Genomic DNA, 15707 nt, shown 5'->3' on the forward strand with positions numbered 1-15707 from the left:
AATGACCCAATGTCTTCAGAAGTCAATTTGACTTCTGGAGGAAGGCCATGACTTTAAGGTCCTTTGGGATAAATGGTGTCATAAAAGAATATTTTACGTTCTGACAATCTCAGAGTGCTTTACAAATTTAATGTTACACTACCTCTCTCAGGTAAATAACTTTTAAAGCAGTTTCTGTAGTTTTCCCAAAATTTTATAAACCCCACCATTCAGGAACTACTCAGGTCTCTGCTTTCAGCTGATCCCTGCCACTTAGCAGTGCCACCTCACCTGGGCTTTGTCAAGGAAGGGTAATTGTTTGGGTGTTACTTTGAATGAGGGAGAACCACGGTATAAAGATGCCTTGCTTGGTTATACTTTACTATTTTTGAGAAGGAGCTGTCATTTTGCTTTTATGGGGGGAATGGGAGGCAGAAAAATTTGCTATACCTTGAAAAATACAGCTTCCCTGAAGAAAAGAAAAAGGGAAGAAAGAAAAAGGAGGAAGAAGAAAAAAAAAAAAAAAAGGAAAAAGATAAAAGATTAAAAAAAAAAAAGAAAGAAAAAAAAGAGAGGAGATGAGAACTATTCTAGTCGTAACGTGGCAGGGGGAAGAGTGGGAGATCCCCGTGCTTAGCCCCCTTGGAGCCACCCGGTTATTACAGCGACTGTCCCCGCTGAGGAGGAGGCGTTCGGCGCTGCCGCGGAGCGCCCGCAGCTGCGCGGGGGGGAAGCGGCGTCCCGCCGAGCCGAGGGCGCTGCGGCGGCGGAGCTAGCGTGGCCCCAAAGCGGCGGCGGCTGCGGAAGGGGGCCGGGGGCGGCGGGGGGGCGCAGGACACAGCGCCGCGCCTAACCTCACCTGCGGGCGGGCGGGCGGGCGAGGCTCCGCGCGGAGCCGCGGCGGCGCTGAGAGGTGCGCGCTGCTGCTGCCGCCGCGCTCCGCTGCAGCGGTGAGGAGAGGGAGGGGTGGTGCTGCCGGGAGCAGGGTCCGGGAGGGACGGACGGAGTGCGAAAGAAGGCAGAGGGAGAGGGAGGGAGGGAAGAAGGGAGGGAGGGAGGGAGGGAGGCGGGGGAAGGAAGGAGGGGGGAAGGAGGGAGGGAGGGAATCGGCGATCCGGCGCAGCTTCCCCACTCTCACTCTCTCCGCTGCTGCAACTCCTCAACTCTGCCCGTTCTTTGCCTGGACATGTCTTAAGAAAGTTGGATCTCTCCCTCCCTTTCGCCTTATTTTTTTTTTCTTTTTTCCTTTTTTTTTTTTTTTTTCCTTCTCCCCCTCCCCGTCTATTTTTCCTTCCCACCCTCGTTCAAGTTTAGAGCAGCGGATGGGTCAGAGCCGACATGCCGCACTGTGGCGATGGGGCCGGGCGCCGCGCTGGCTGCGCGCCGGGGCCGCGCTAAGCGCCGGGGCCGCGGCGGAGTTCCCGCTCTAGAGGTGCGTGGGCACCGGGGCATCGCTCGCTTCTTCTCAAAAGGACAAAAAAGAAAAGGGTGAGGAAGCGTGCGGAGATGAACTGAGCTGGAGCGGACTTTGGGAGAAGAGCGCCGAGTCCAGCTGGTCTGGTGAGTTCTTTGTTTCATGAGTTTATTCGCAGGGTGCTCAGAGGGGTGATTCCCATGAGAGTTGTGGTGCTCTTGTTTGCTGCATTGTTGGAAATACTCAGGTTTTCGCTTCAACACGTAGTTTATAACTAGGTAGTATAGGTATGTTTCTGTATATATATGCGCACACCGGCTTTACCCGAAGCTGTGCGTACCCGGGGCTGAGGCCCCCCCCCGCTATACCGCCACCTTCACGGAGAGCGCGGCACGCAGGTTTCCCGACGCAGCCCCCGCCGCCGGAGCCGGGCTGGGCGCCGCGTGCTGCCGCCTCCGCTCCGCTCCGCGCTGCTCGGCCGAGCCCGCTCGGGCCGCCGTCCCCGCCGCCGCCCGTGCGCTGTGGCGCGGCGCCCCCTGCCCGGCCGTCGCGGAACTGCGCCCCCGCCCCCCCCAGTCCCCGTCCCCGCCGGTGCCCGGGCCGGGGGCTGCCGGGGCGGCCCCGGGAGGGGGCGGGGGCGCGGCGGAGCCTCCCGGCTGCGGGCTGGTGAACCTGGAAGACGGCGCTTTCTGAAGGGGTCGGTTTCTTCTGATCTGCAGCCCCGGGCGCGCCAGGCTTTGGTTACAGAAGGGCCCCCTGCGCAGCTGGCTTTATTTATTTATGTGGCTAATAAAAGACGTGGCGAGGCTAACGCGCGGTAAACGCGCCCCCGCCGGCTTCTGCCGCCCGCGGCCCAGCTCCGCCGTGAGCCCGCTGGGTCGGGATTCCCCAGGCAAACGCTTGATCGTTATTAAGCGTGATCACTTATTAATGAGCGGGGAATCCTCCGAGGACCGTTTGCGACTATTAATCTTTAACGCAGGGCAGGCCGAACAGGCATCCCTTCGGCATGACTCCTGCAGGGCGCTCCCCCGCCTGAGGTAGCCCGTACCCCCTCCCCGAGCCGGGGGACGGCCGTCGCCGCCGTGCTGTCCTCGGCCCCACACACGTTCCCCCCGCCGCTGCTTTCCCCGGCGCCGGGGCACGGCGCTGCTCCTTAAAACCGTGGCGGGGAGCCGCGGCAGCCGTCAGTCGGTTCTGGCCTCCGCTGACAGACCTCCCTCCGCACGGCCGGTGAGCGGCGGATGCCCAGCCCAGCCCAGGGCCCGAGGCTGGGGGCCGTGAGGCCAAGCCCGCCGGAGCGGCCTAGGGGCGGCCGCCCGTCCGCGCCCCCTCCCGCTCGCCGCACGGGGGAACGGGGAGCGGCCGCCGAGGCGCTGCGGTCGCCGCAGGGCGGTCCTCGCTGCCACCGGCGCGAGTGGGGACCGCGGGGCTTGTCCCGGGTACCGGCTGCTCTTCGGACGGCAGAGCGCCCCCATCGAAGACCGCCTGTTCCCGTTGTCTCTGACGGTCCCCTCGCCGTCTCCGTAAAATACTGCTTGGCAGCAGCTTTCTGAAGTTTGAGTAGCCTCTCCGAGGAAGGACTTCGCCACACGCGAAGCCCCCCACGTCCCCGGACCGGCACCCCCCTCCCTGCCGCCCCTCTCCGGCTGGAGCAGGGCGAGCGCCGCGGAGGCGAGGGGTACCCCCCATCCCGGCACCGCTGGCGTCCCCGCGAGCGTCGGGCCACCAGGAGGAACAGCTTGAGCTGTGTTTCGCCCTCCCCGCAGCTCCCCCTCTCCGCGGTTCGTCCTGCCCCGGCGGAGGCGGGCCGGGCCGCGGGGGCCGCTCCCGCGCCCGCGGAGCGCCGCAGAAACGAGTTCCGGAGGGGCGGCCGTCCAGCGCCGCGGAGGAATACGGCGGCGGGGGGCGCCGCGGCCCGAACGGGGCGGAGGGGCACTGGCGAGGCGCGCCGGTAGCCGGAGAAGAAAGGGGGAGCGGCGCGGCGGGCACCATGCGGGGCTGGCCCCGGCCCGTGCCCCCGGCCCATAGGCAGTGAGCCGCGGAGAGGTGAGGAGGGGAGCAACGGGGCCCGGCTGGGATAGCCAGGAGAGTTGGGAGAAGTTTTGGTGGCGGGGAGGGGGCGGTGCGGAACCCCTCGGGAAGTCGTGGCTGTGAGGCGAGGCCGGGAGCGCGCCGAGGCCGCCCGGAGGCGCTGGGCGAGTGGCCGCCTCGTGCTGCGGGGGCCGGTGGGAAGGGGCTGCGGAGCGGCGCCGACCCCCTTTCCCCCGCCCGTCCGCGGCGCCGGGCTCTGGCGCCCCGCTGCACCCCCCTCCCCCCCCCCTTCCATCCCGCGGCGGAGCTCGGAAAGCCGGCAAGGCTTGAGCAGACAGGTCGCTTTTAAGTTGCGTCGAGGTAGAGGGGTGGCGGTGAGCCTTTCCCCTGGAGGCAAGGTGTCTTCGGGAGCGTCTGATGGGCCACTGCGAACTTAATTCTCCGGTAAGCCGGCAGGGGCGGTTCGCGGCGAGCCAAGTACCTTGGGGTGACTTTCTTCCTTTGTTTGCACTTGAACTTCGCGTTCCTCGTTGCGTTCCTCGCCGGATTCCTCCGAAAGATAAAGGGCAGCGCCCGCAAGGACGCGGCGTTCGGCAGCGGCGCTCTGGGAGATCCCGGCAGAACGCGTCAGCCGGCCGCGGCTCCTTTCCTCCCTCTTTACGGCAGTTGAAACAAAACAAAGCTTTGTTTGAAAGGTGTGCTTTTTAATGTCTTGGTGCCAGTAAGTGACGGTGTGTCTTACTGATGATAACATCCCCCCGTGGTAAACTTTTTTTTTTTCGGAAACGCATTAATAAATTAAAAATGCTGCCTTATAACAACAGGTTTTCATACGGTTTAAACTACTTGCATGCAAGTTGTTTCTAGGCAGTTGCATGGGAAATGTTACCTGTATTCTTCTACCACCTATGCTGTCTTTCTGTAAAAGGAAAGAATGCTGTGTGATAGACGTGTATTTCCTATTTACTTGTCTAGCCATGTGGAAATACTCCGCTATTTAGTAAGTAAAATACCTTACTTCAACGCTGAAGACTATTTCATTTTTAAGTTTTTGTTCTCTGAGAAATCCTAAAATCTCACTTCTAAGAGACTGGAAGGCGAGCTTTAGTAGTATTCCCAGTAGTAGGATAGTCTCCTGCTTTTTATAACATAGCACGTGAAAGATCTTTCTGTGGACGAATTATCACTGCTGTCAGTGCAAGTAAGCACTTTAAATGCTCAAAGATTTACATCTTCTATTTTTTTTAAAGTTTAAAACTGAGTTCAAGCTCGGTAAAACTATTTTTGTCCTCACAAGCTTTAAGGTGCCATGTTAAATTTTGATCAACCACTCATTCACAGAGATCGGAGATCTACTTTTCCTTGCACAACTGGTGAGTTCAGTATTAGATACACTAATAAGTAACTGCTATACAGATAAATAGTAAAAATTCTCTGTGTGAAACTTTCTTTCATTCCGGATTCAGAATCTGCGTGCTGTTCGAATACAGCTGCTGCATTTTCCTTTTAACAGCAACGATCTCAAAAGCATAAATCAAAGTATCTCATGAGATTAACTCATGATGTGGAGAATACAAGTATAAAATTTACTGGACTTTAGTCACAAGTTGAAACTGTTATGTTAATCTCTGCGACAATGTACATTTTTTGAATAACTTACCAGCTTTACTAAGTAACATTACCATAGACTTTCATCATGTGTTAATTTTCTGAATACCAAAACAGACAGACACCCTCCCTCCCAGAAAAACAAAAGACATTGTTAAGTTTTTGGTTGGAAACTTAAGCATACTGGAAGAGGTAAATTTTGATTTTTTTTTTTTCCAATCACGCTACATATATATTTGCATTTAAACAATTGAAAGAGTAGGTGTAACTACAATTAGTACAGCCCACAAAGCCACACAGTCTTTCATAGAATTCTGCAATAGGAACCCTGTCATGACAGTTTAGTTACTGCAGTGATAACTTTTTACAGTGCATTTGTGTCAAAAGGCATCAGTTGTGTATGATCAAAATTGACCTTTAAGGTAAATAGGTGATGTTTTGATTGGTGGAGACATTTTAATGTTAATAATGTTACAAATGAAGGAAGCTGGTGCACATATGGGGGGAAGCCCCCACTACATCTGTGATTTCAGTAGACAAACATTGTAGAAACAGCACTAAAGAACCTCTTTTAGTCCTCAGAATGCTCTTTGTGTCCCTAGAGTGGTGTAACAGGCCATACTCACAGAGTCTCTAATAGAGTTCTGCTAATGTAAATGATGTAACTTAGTCTTACAGTAGGTCCTTCTGGGCTGAACTGGCAGATCTTGTATGTAGAAAAAGGATAGCAATACGACTGAGACTCATCGCAGCTTGGGCTGTGTGGTCTGATTTAGGTTATTTTTCTGTGACACTTACTGCTGGGGGAGTAAATCTCGCAGTATGTGCTCCCCGTTGTTACACTATGTAGAAGATAAGCTTGTCTTGTCTGGTTTTTTTGTTGGCTTGCTTGGCATTGAGATTGCCATTTACCAAATTCTGTATTTTTTGCCTAAAACCTTAAAATCTCAAACTATAAACTTTGAAGTCTAGATGCTCTAAACATACTGCTAAGAGAAACAGTCTTTAATATGATGGCTATCTTATTCAAATCATCTTCATTTCTAAGTTACCAATTTGAGGTCCATTGGCTCAAACATTTTAACTGAAGATAGTTCATATTTCAAAGTTGCGTTAGTATTTTTTCCCATATACAAATTATCTTAACAGTATCGATGTGTTAATTATTTTGTTAATGTTGTAACTAAGTAGTAAAACTGTCCTATGTATCCCAGCGCTGGATATGCATCTAAATAAAAATGACTTGGATATGCCTATAAATAAATATTATCCCAATAGTAATTCCAAATAGGAAATCAAAGTTTGTTTGAAAGTAGCTTTTCAGAATGAATACGGTGTGTACTTCTTAAACCTAGGGCTATGATGTTTTGTTAAGCAAACAGTTGCCTTATGTGTTGAAAATGGATGCAGAAAATCCTAAACTGGTCATATTCCAAAAATAATAAAAATTTTAGGAGTTCAAAGTGTAGCCTTTGGCTAAAAATGTTTCTGAAATTCAGTCATTCTGGCTCACTGTAACAAGCCATCAGAGTTTATACCTAACACATTATCACTTTATCTTAACACTTTCATACTTGCCCTTAGTAGTTAACTGTCTTTACAACTGGCATTGTTTAATACTTTAGATATTTATCAAAATTATGTTGATTTTTGGATAATCCTGGATCAACATTTTTTTAGTTTCCGGTATCTCTGTAAATTTACAGAATCACAGAATCATCTAGGTTGGAAAAGACCTAGAAGATCATCCAGTCCAACCATTGACCTAGCACTGACAATTCCCAACTACACCATATCCCCAAGTGCTGTGTCAGCCCGACTCTTAAACACCTCCAGGGATGGGGACTCCACCACCTCCCTGGGCAGCCCATTCCAATGCCTAACAACCCGTTCTGTAAAGAAATGCTTCCTAATATCTAGTCTAAACTTTCCCTGGTGCAACTTGAGGCCATTACCTCTTGTCCTGTCACTTGTTCCTTGGTTAAAGGGACTCATCCCCAGTTCTCTGCAACCTCCTTTCAGGTAGTTGTAGAGGGCGATGAGGTCTCCCCTCAGCCTCCTCTTCTCCAGACTAAACAACCCCAGTTCCCTCAGCCGCTCCTCATACGACATGTGCTCCAGACCCTTCACCAGCTTCGTTGCCCTTCTCTGGACAACAATGTCCTTTTTGTCATGAGGGGCCCAAAACTGAACACAGTAGTTGAGGTGCAGCCTCACCAGTGCCAAGTACAGGGGTAAGATCACTTCCCTGTCCCTGCTGGCCGCGCTATTTCTGATACAAGCCAGGATACCATTGGCCTTCTTGGCCACCTGGGCACACTGCTGGCTCATGTTCAGCCGGCTGTCAGTCAACACCCCCAGGTCCCTCTCTGACTGGCAGCTCTCCAGCCACTCCTCCCCAAGCCTGTAGCGCTGCTGGGGGTGGTTGTGGTTGAAGTGCAGAACCCGGCATTTGGCCTTATTGAAACTCCTACAGTTGGCCTTAGCCCATCGCTCCAGCCTGTCCAGATCTCTCTGCAGAGCCTCCCTACCCTGGAGCAGATCAACACTCTCACCCAGCTGGGTGTCATCTGCAGACTTACTGAGGGTGCACTCGATCTCCTCATCTAGATCATCAATAAAGATGTTAAACAGGAATGGCCCCAAAACCAATCCCTGGGGGACACCACTCGTGACCAGCCGCCAACTGGATTTAACTCTGTTCACCACAACTCTTTGGACCCGGCCATTCAGCCAGTTTTTTACCCAGCAAATCATGTGCTCATCCAAGCCGCGAGCAGCCAATTTTGCTGGGAGAATGCTGTGGGAAATTATGACAAGATGGAAAAAATGTTATGTAGCAAAAATGACCAACTTGTTTTTATCTGACATGGTTAACTGTTCTGTTGAGAGATGCTCTTAAGCTCTTGATTGTGACTCAGCAAACCTTAGATGTTCCTGCTGGGGAATGGCTTCTCTTCCGCATAGTTGGATCATCATGTGTCATAGGCTGCCTGTTGCCAGTTCTCAGTGGACTCCACTTGAAGTTATTACAGAAAAGCAGGAAAAAGTGCTTAAGGTATTATGGCACAGAAAAATATTTACGGTAATAGTAAAACCTACACGTGTATTCACCTTGAATTTTAATGAGGAGTTTGGATATCTTAATACCATCTCATGTAGTGTGCTACACGTTGTGTCTAATGTGCCTGAGATGTGAGGAGCAAATGATAAAAGATACAGGCAGGTACAATGTTTTACTGAATAAATACACCACTTCAGACAGCTTGTTGCCAAGCATACTTATAGGCAGTGAGTTACAGGATGCCATAGCATCAGAGGTGAAGCTGGGTTTTGGATGTCAGAAGAAATTAAAAAAAAAATTAAAAAATCCTAGTGTAACTGAAGAAGAAAAGAGAGAAGGATCTGATCATTAGATAGTTTTTGATAATAGACAGCTTCCAAAATTCCAGCAAGATGAAATAAAAGAACCTGTTTCTGTTGATATCTTAAAAATTATGTAATGATTTCTTAACGTGTCTTGTAGAACAGTCTGATGGCCTTTTAAATTGCTCAGAAATATTGATATCAGTTATTTATTGCAGGGTTTTGGTGGGTGGGTGGTTGTTTTTTTTATAGAAATGTTCATTTACTTGGCAGTGTGTTAGGGAGATGAAGCCTTGGAGACCCAAGTGTCTGTTTATTTCCAGAACAAATCATAGCCTGGAAAGTAGACAGGGGAGGAATTATATTGTTAACCCATTGAAATGGTGGCTGTTCCAACCTCATGCTCATTTGCCCTCTCAACCTTTCCTTCATCTAGTGTTAAGACCTTGTAAGTAGTGGTTTCAGCTAGTGACTTACTTTTAAAAGCTCACACAATTTTTATTTGCTCATTCACTTTTTAGTGTTTGCTGTGGTTATAGCTTTAATCATGTAACTTAATTGCTAGATTCAGAAGACAGATGCACTTTTTTTTTTCTTCCAAAAGGATTCTAGCTAAGTTTTCATTACTCCTCTTCAGTATTCCCTACAGTTTATGTGGATCTGAGTCTTAAATTCTTCTCAAAAATCATTGATTTACTAATGACTGTGACTGAATTAGCTGCTTCTGAGGTTTTGGAGTGAACTGTTGACACAAGCAGATTAATTTGCTCTAATGCTTTCTAGTGGGCAGAGGCAGTCCATGAAATTTCAGCCAGTGCGATCTCACATGTATCAACCTGAGCAGGTTGGAATTAGGGGAGAGAGACATAACTGTAAGAGGAAGATGTGAGTGGAGAAAGGAGACAACATAATGTGATACCTTTTGAGCTGAGATGAACTAGTGTGAGTGTAAGCACTGAGGAGAGGCTGGCAGCCAAAGATAGAGTGAGGACAAACTAAGGCTAAAATGTGGGAGAAAAGGTCAGGAGGAAAGAAGGGTACAGGCAGGAATTGGTATGATTAGGAATTAGTATGAGTTGTATAACAGACTGACCAGGAAAGAAAATGCTGAATGGGAGGTAAGGAAAAAAATATTTAGAATAAGTAGGGAAAGGTAAAAGAAAAGATTGTGTACTACTTAATGAAAGTAATCAAGTCAAAGGTAGATTACTTTCTACTTGCTGGAAATAAATTTTTCCCCCAAGATTTTGTTAAAAGCTTGGGCTTGTTGAGGAAGCAATTCTGAAGCTTTGATTTGTTATCCTGTGAGACTTTGGGGAAGTAAACCCAGATGAAGGTGGTTCCAAAAGTGTTATTCCTGAGGTTTCTGACTTTCTTCCTACTGCAGTCTTGCCTGGATTTAGGCATTGGAAATGATACACTGACTTCTTCAAAAGGGAAGGCCGCTGAGGGTGTGTCTCCATGTCTGTCTTGCTGTTCCAGGCTCTTTACCTGTCATTTCTGGAGTGAAATTTGAGAAACATGTCTTAATAGTTCCTCCAGTTATTTTGATAGATTCCTGTTCTCATAGCTCTTGATGCTAATTTGTTTCAGATCTGTTCTAAGAGGGAAATAAAGCAATATGTCTCATTTTTCATTGGTTTTACAACTTAGTGATGCTTGATAAAAATTATTTTTATGATACGCACTGCTATCCACTACTCTTATGAGGGTACTTAGAGCTGGAGAGAATACACTATATACAGAATTATTCTCTTTATAATTTTTATAATTCTTAAAACAGGTGCTCATAGGATACTTTGAAGGATTCATGGTAATTTCAAGCCAACTCTTGCCGTTTACTTCCACATCACTGTACATCAGCCATTTTACAATCTAAGTGAAATGAGGGAGAAGAATTTTCTATCAGAAGATAATGTCGTATATGAAGTAGAGGACTGGAGTGAATGTTCACTATTCTGGATTAGTTCAGATCTAGTTTGCTTGCTTATAGCAGGCAGCACTGATGTATTTTTTTCTAACATGTTGTTTCATGAAGTTGTTCATTTGAAGTTAGTTCTGTGTCTTCCCCTTGTGTCATGGTAGTAATTCCTACACTTTTGGTCTTGCGGATTCTTGGCATTTTTTAGGCGTTGTAATTTATCTGCTTTTCTACTGCTGTAAATCAGGTTGGAATTTTCTGCAAAAAAGGGTGTAACATAGATGTGTAGCTTCTAGTTTTCTTTCAAGTGTGAATTCTAAACTAAATATCAAGGTAGTTTGAATTATTATATATATGGACAGTTTTAACACATCTCTCTCTTGTTTCAGGGTTTCTTTGTAATTGCTGCCATGGGAAGATACTTGACTATGCTGTTGCTGCTGATGCTGCTGGTGCAGCATTTTGGAAACTGTGAAGGAAATCAAAGGCCACATCATGCTCCACCAATGCAATTTACACAAGTACAGTATAATGCCACTGTGTATGAGAATTCTGCAGCCAAGACTTATGTTGGGCATCCAGTGAAAATGGGCATTTACGTTACAAATCCATTATGGGACCTAAGATACAAAATTATTTCTGGTGACAGTGAGAACTTGTTCAAAGCTGAAGAATATGTTCTTGGAAACTTTTGCTTTCTGAGAATACGGACCAAGGGAGGAAACACAGCTATCCTTAACAGAGAGGTGAAAGACCATTATATGCTGACTGTTAAAGCAGTTGAAAAAAATTCAAACGCTGAAACACGCACGAAGGTGAGGATACAGGTACTGGATACAAATGACTTGCGGCCTTTGTTTTCTCCAACATCTTACAGTGTTTCTTTGCCTGAAAACACAGCAATAAGGACCAGCATTGCAAGGGTTAGTGCAACAGATGCAGATATAGGAACAAATGGAGAGTTCTACTATAGCTTTAAAGAAAGAACGGATGTGTTTGCTATACATCCAACTAGTGGAGTGGTAGTTCTAACTGGTAGACTTGACTACTCAGACACTAAGCGTTATGAGATGGAAATTCTTGCAGTGGACCGTGGGCTGAAGCTGTATGGTAGCAGTGGCATAAGCAGTATGGCAAAACTAACTGTTCATGTAGAGCAAGCAAACGAATATGCCCCTGTTATTACAGCTGTTACATTGACTCCATCAGAATCAGACAAAGATCCAACTTATGCAATTGTAACTGTAGAGGACAGTGATCAGAGTTCAAATGGGGAAATAGCATCATTGAATATTGTTGCAGGTGATCCACTTCAGCAGTTCAAAACAGTGAGGTCTGTTCCAGGAGGTAAAGAATACAAAATAAAAGCCATTGGTCACATCGACTGGGAGAGCCACCCTTTTGGATACAACCTTACCCTTCAAGCTAAAGATAAAGGAAATCCCCCACAGTTTTCTTCTGTAAAAGTTGTTCATGTGACATCACCACAATTTAAGTCTGGCCCTGTCAGATTCGAAAAAGAGATATATAGAGCTGAAATAAGTGAGTTTGCCCCTCCAAACACACCTGTGATAATGGTGAAGGCTCTGCCTAGTTACCCACATTTAAAATACGTATTTAAAAATACACCGGGCAAAGTAAAATTCAATTTAAACACTCACACTGGTCTTATTACCACTTTAGAACCCATAAAAGCACAATATGCATCCCATTTTGAACTTGAAGTTGTGACAAGTGACAGAAGAGCTTCTGCAAAAGTATTAATTAAGGTACTAGGCATGAACAGCAATCCTCCCGAATTTACTCAGACATCCTATAAAGCGTCCTTTGATGAGAATGTGCCAGTAGGTACTAGTATCATGAGAGTAAGTGCAAAAGACCCTGATGAAGGGGAGAATGGTTATGTGACCTATAGCATTGCAAACCTAAATCCTTTGCCATTTGTGATTAACCATTTCACTGGGATTATTAGTACCTCAGAAGACTTGGATTATGAATTGATGCCAAGAGTTTACAATTTAAGGATTCGAGCATCTGATTGGGGTATACCATATCGTCGAGAAGTTGAAGTTCCTGTTACTATTATTTTAAATAACCTGAATGACAATATACCTCTGTTTGAGAAAATCAATTGTGAGGGAACAATTCCCAGAGATCTTGGAGTTGGAGAACAAATAACAACTGTATCTGCTATTGATGCTGATGAGCTCCAGTTGGTGAGATACCAAATTGAATCTGGAAATGAACTGGATTTATTTAGCCTAAATCCAAACTCTGGAGTACTTTCACTCAAACAGTCACTAATAGATGGCCTAGGTGCTAAAATGTCTTTTCACAGTTTGAAAATTACAGCTACAGATGGAGAAAACTTTGCAAAACCATTGTATATCAACATAACTGTAGCTACTAGTCGCAAACCGGTCAACTTGCAATGTGAAGAAACTGGTGTTGCCAAAATGCTCGCAGAGAAACTCTTACAAGCAAACAAATTGCACAGTCGTGCAGAAGTTGAGGATGTTTTCTTTGACACTCATTCTGTGAATCTGCATACACCTCAATTTAGAAGTACTCTCCCCAGTAGCATTGAGATAAGAGAAGACCAACCTGTGGGCTCCAGTGTAATACTTATGAATGCTACTGATCTTGATACTGGCTTCAATGGAAAGTTAGTGTATGTTATTTCCGGAGGTAATGAAGATAGTAGTTTCATTGTTGATATGGAAAGAGGAGTGTTGAAAATTTTATCTCCCCTTGACCGAGAAGTAAAAGATAAATATACTCTAAATATTACTGTCTATGATCTTGGAATACCACAGAAGTCTGCCTGGCACCTTTTAGATATAACAATTCTGGATGCTAATGACAACCCACCAGAGTTCCTGCAAGACAGCTATTTTGTTGAAGTGAGTGAAAACAAAGAGCCAAACAGTGAAATAATTCAGATTGAAGCTACTGATAATGATTTGGGGGCTAATGGAGAAGTGAAATATTCTCTTCTTACAGATACAGACAAGTTCACTATTAATGCTGTGACAGGAGTTGTGAAAGTTGTAGGGGTTCTGGATCGTGAAGAACAGCATGTCTATTTCTTGAAAATAGAGGCTAGGGACCAACCTACTGAAGAACCTCAACTATTTTCAACAGTTATTTTGAAAGTGTCTGTAGAAGATGTTAATGACAATCCTCCTAAGTTTATTCCTTCAAATTATCATGTGAAAATTCGAGAAGATCTTCCTGAGGGAACTATTATTACATGGCTAGAAGCCTACGATCCTGATTTAGGCCAGTCAAGTCAAGTACGATACAGTCTTTTGGACAGTGGAGATGGCACCTTTGATGTTGACAAACTAAGTGGAGCAATACGTATTGTACAAAGACTGGATTATGAAAAGAAACAACTTTATAACTTGACTGTGCGGGCCAAGGACAAAGGAAAGCCCATTTCATTGTCCTCTACGTGTTACGTTGAGGTTGAGATAGTTGATGTGAATGAAAACTTGCACCCTCCACGGTTCTCTATATTTGCAGATAAAGGGTTTATAAAAGAAGATGCCCCTGTTGGCTCCTCAGTAATGACCGTATCTGCTTATGATGAAGATGCAGGACGAGATGGGGAGATTAGATATTCCATCAGAGATGGATCTGGTATAGGAGTTTTTCGAATAGATGAAGAAAAAGGTAAGGTGGCTTTCTGTTATTTTTATATTCTAAATAAAATAATATGCCAGCAAAGAGATAAGAGAAGCAACATTGTCACAGCTGACATAGACATTCTTGTTAGGACAAAAAGACGTGACCAATAACGTGAATAGTTCTGTCTACCACTTCAGTGAAATTACATGTACGCATTTGATAAGTAATCTTCCTCTATTGTCCTCATTTCTATCCAGCCTACCTAAAGCCATTCTTAGATCTTAAAATCTACGCCACCTGGCAAAAATAAGAATGCTATTGATATAAAATGAAGGTCTGCTTCATGTGAACACTGATCTTGTGGACAGTAGGACTGTGAAGCTAAGGCAGCAAACTGCTTTCTGCAGGGATTTTCATGCTTTATAATCTTAAATGACATCTCTGTTGCTTCATTCACTAGAGCTTTGCATGGGTTTGATATTGCTGTACATGCTGGTTTTGGTCTTTCAAACTCGTTATAGGTGCCCATCTATTAGCAAGCAGTGCCTTCTTCATGAAAAGGCTTCTGTCAAAGAAAGCATAGGTGCAGCCTTTAAAAAACCTTGTATGAATGAAGCAAACTGAACTATTGACTTTTTTCATTAATAATGCATAAATTAACGAGCAACTGTGAGAATTATTCCAGTGTCATGTATTCAGAAGAAACATAATTATGGTTTCAGTAAAATTCTGGTGCTGACTTCTGACGTTTTGGTTGGACATCTGTGTAGCTGCCCATCCGTTTATGTCTCTGATGAAGATCGAGCATTGATATTGTGCTGCTGTCTAAGCACCTTAAAATAAATCGGGGAGGAATCTTGTGCAAATTTTGCCAATGGGTTACATGTAGGTAAATTATGACAAATGTGATTGATGTCGTACAGAAAAAAAAACTTATAACTGAGAATAAAAATGGCCATCATATCTGGTTCATCCAGTAGCCATTCTGTGTGTTCTATATGTTTTCCACAATTGGGAATGTGGGTAATATGGATTCACAAAGTCACTTTATTCTTCAAGGTTTAGGTGAACAAACTGTTACTCGCGATATTTTTTCTTCTATAGAAAGTAGATTATTAAATTATGTAGTTTGTGGATAAAAAACCAATACTAGAGCTTGAAATGTAACAGTGCTTCTCTTAGCTTTGCTTTTGACAAATCACGTAGTTAAGATTGTGGAACAGATTTTTCTAAAAATGGAAAAATGAGTACTTCCCATGATGTAGTAGTTTCACTTTTAAGTATGTGTAAGACTCTTCGTGTATCATTATGCCTTTCTTTTAAGATAAGTACATATAAGTTTACTCTGTGTTACAGTACCTTAGAGAAGTGTCTGATTGTCCTACAGAATGATTCTGAGTTTTGCAATTTATTGTCCAAGTGATAGATAGCAGTAATGAGCATGAAAGAGTGACGAAATATTTTTTTGATACCAATATATACACGTGTAGATATTTATTGTATGTGGAAAAGTACGTGTACTTTTCTGACACTACTACTGTGGCAGAGTTAGTTGTCTGCATGTGTTGCCTCCTTACTCTTTTAGCACAAGGCTAGTTTGCTTTACTGAAGAATGGGTGTGAGTTTTGAGTATGTTCCCTTTTATCTGCCAGATTTACCAAGTTGACAGAACTTGTGACACAGCCAGCTTCTATTTAATAATCTTGTCCAGGACAGTGGCTCTGTATTTTCAAGGGTGGGGGAGAGGCAATG

At 45.4% G+C, this 15707-nt stretch overlaps 1 protein-coding gene across 10 annotated transcripts in view; it reads left to right on the top strand.

The window, feature by feature from the left end:
- Nucleotides 1–953: 953 nt before the first annotated feature.
- Nucleotides 954–15707, top strand: part of FAT1 (FAT atypical cadherin 1) — a 115073-nt gene continuing 100319 nt past the window's right edge. For 6 of the 10 annotated variants that reach the window (XM_074866337.1, XM_074866341.1, XM_074866343.1 and 3 more), the window contains exons 1-2: nucleotides 956–1539; nucleotides 10712–14000. In XM_074866337.1, the coding sequence (XP_074722438.1) occupies nucleotides 10733–14000 (3268 nt within the window). In that variant the 5' untranslated portion in view covers nucleotides 956–1539; nucleotides 10712–10732. Of the gene's footprint in view, nucleotides 1540–3305; nucleotides 3443–4788; nucleotides 4801–10711; nucleotides 14001–15707 lie in introns of those variants that run through there. The other 4 variants (XR_012628685.1, XM_074866344.1, XM_074866339.1 and 1 more) reach the window with 3 other exon arrangements.

Source organism: Strix uralensis, chromosome 4, assembly GCF_047716275.1.
Source record: "Strix uralensis isolate ZFMK-TIS-50842 chromosome 4, bStrUra1, whole genome shotgun sequence".
Taxonomy (NCBI): Eukaryota; Metazoa; Chordata; class Aves; order Strigiformes; family Strigidae; genus Strix; species Strix uralensis.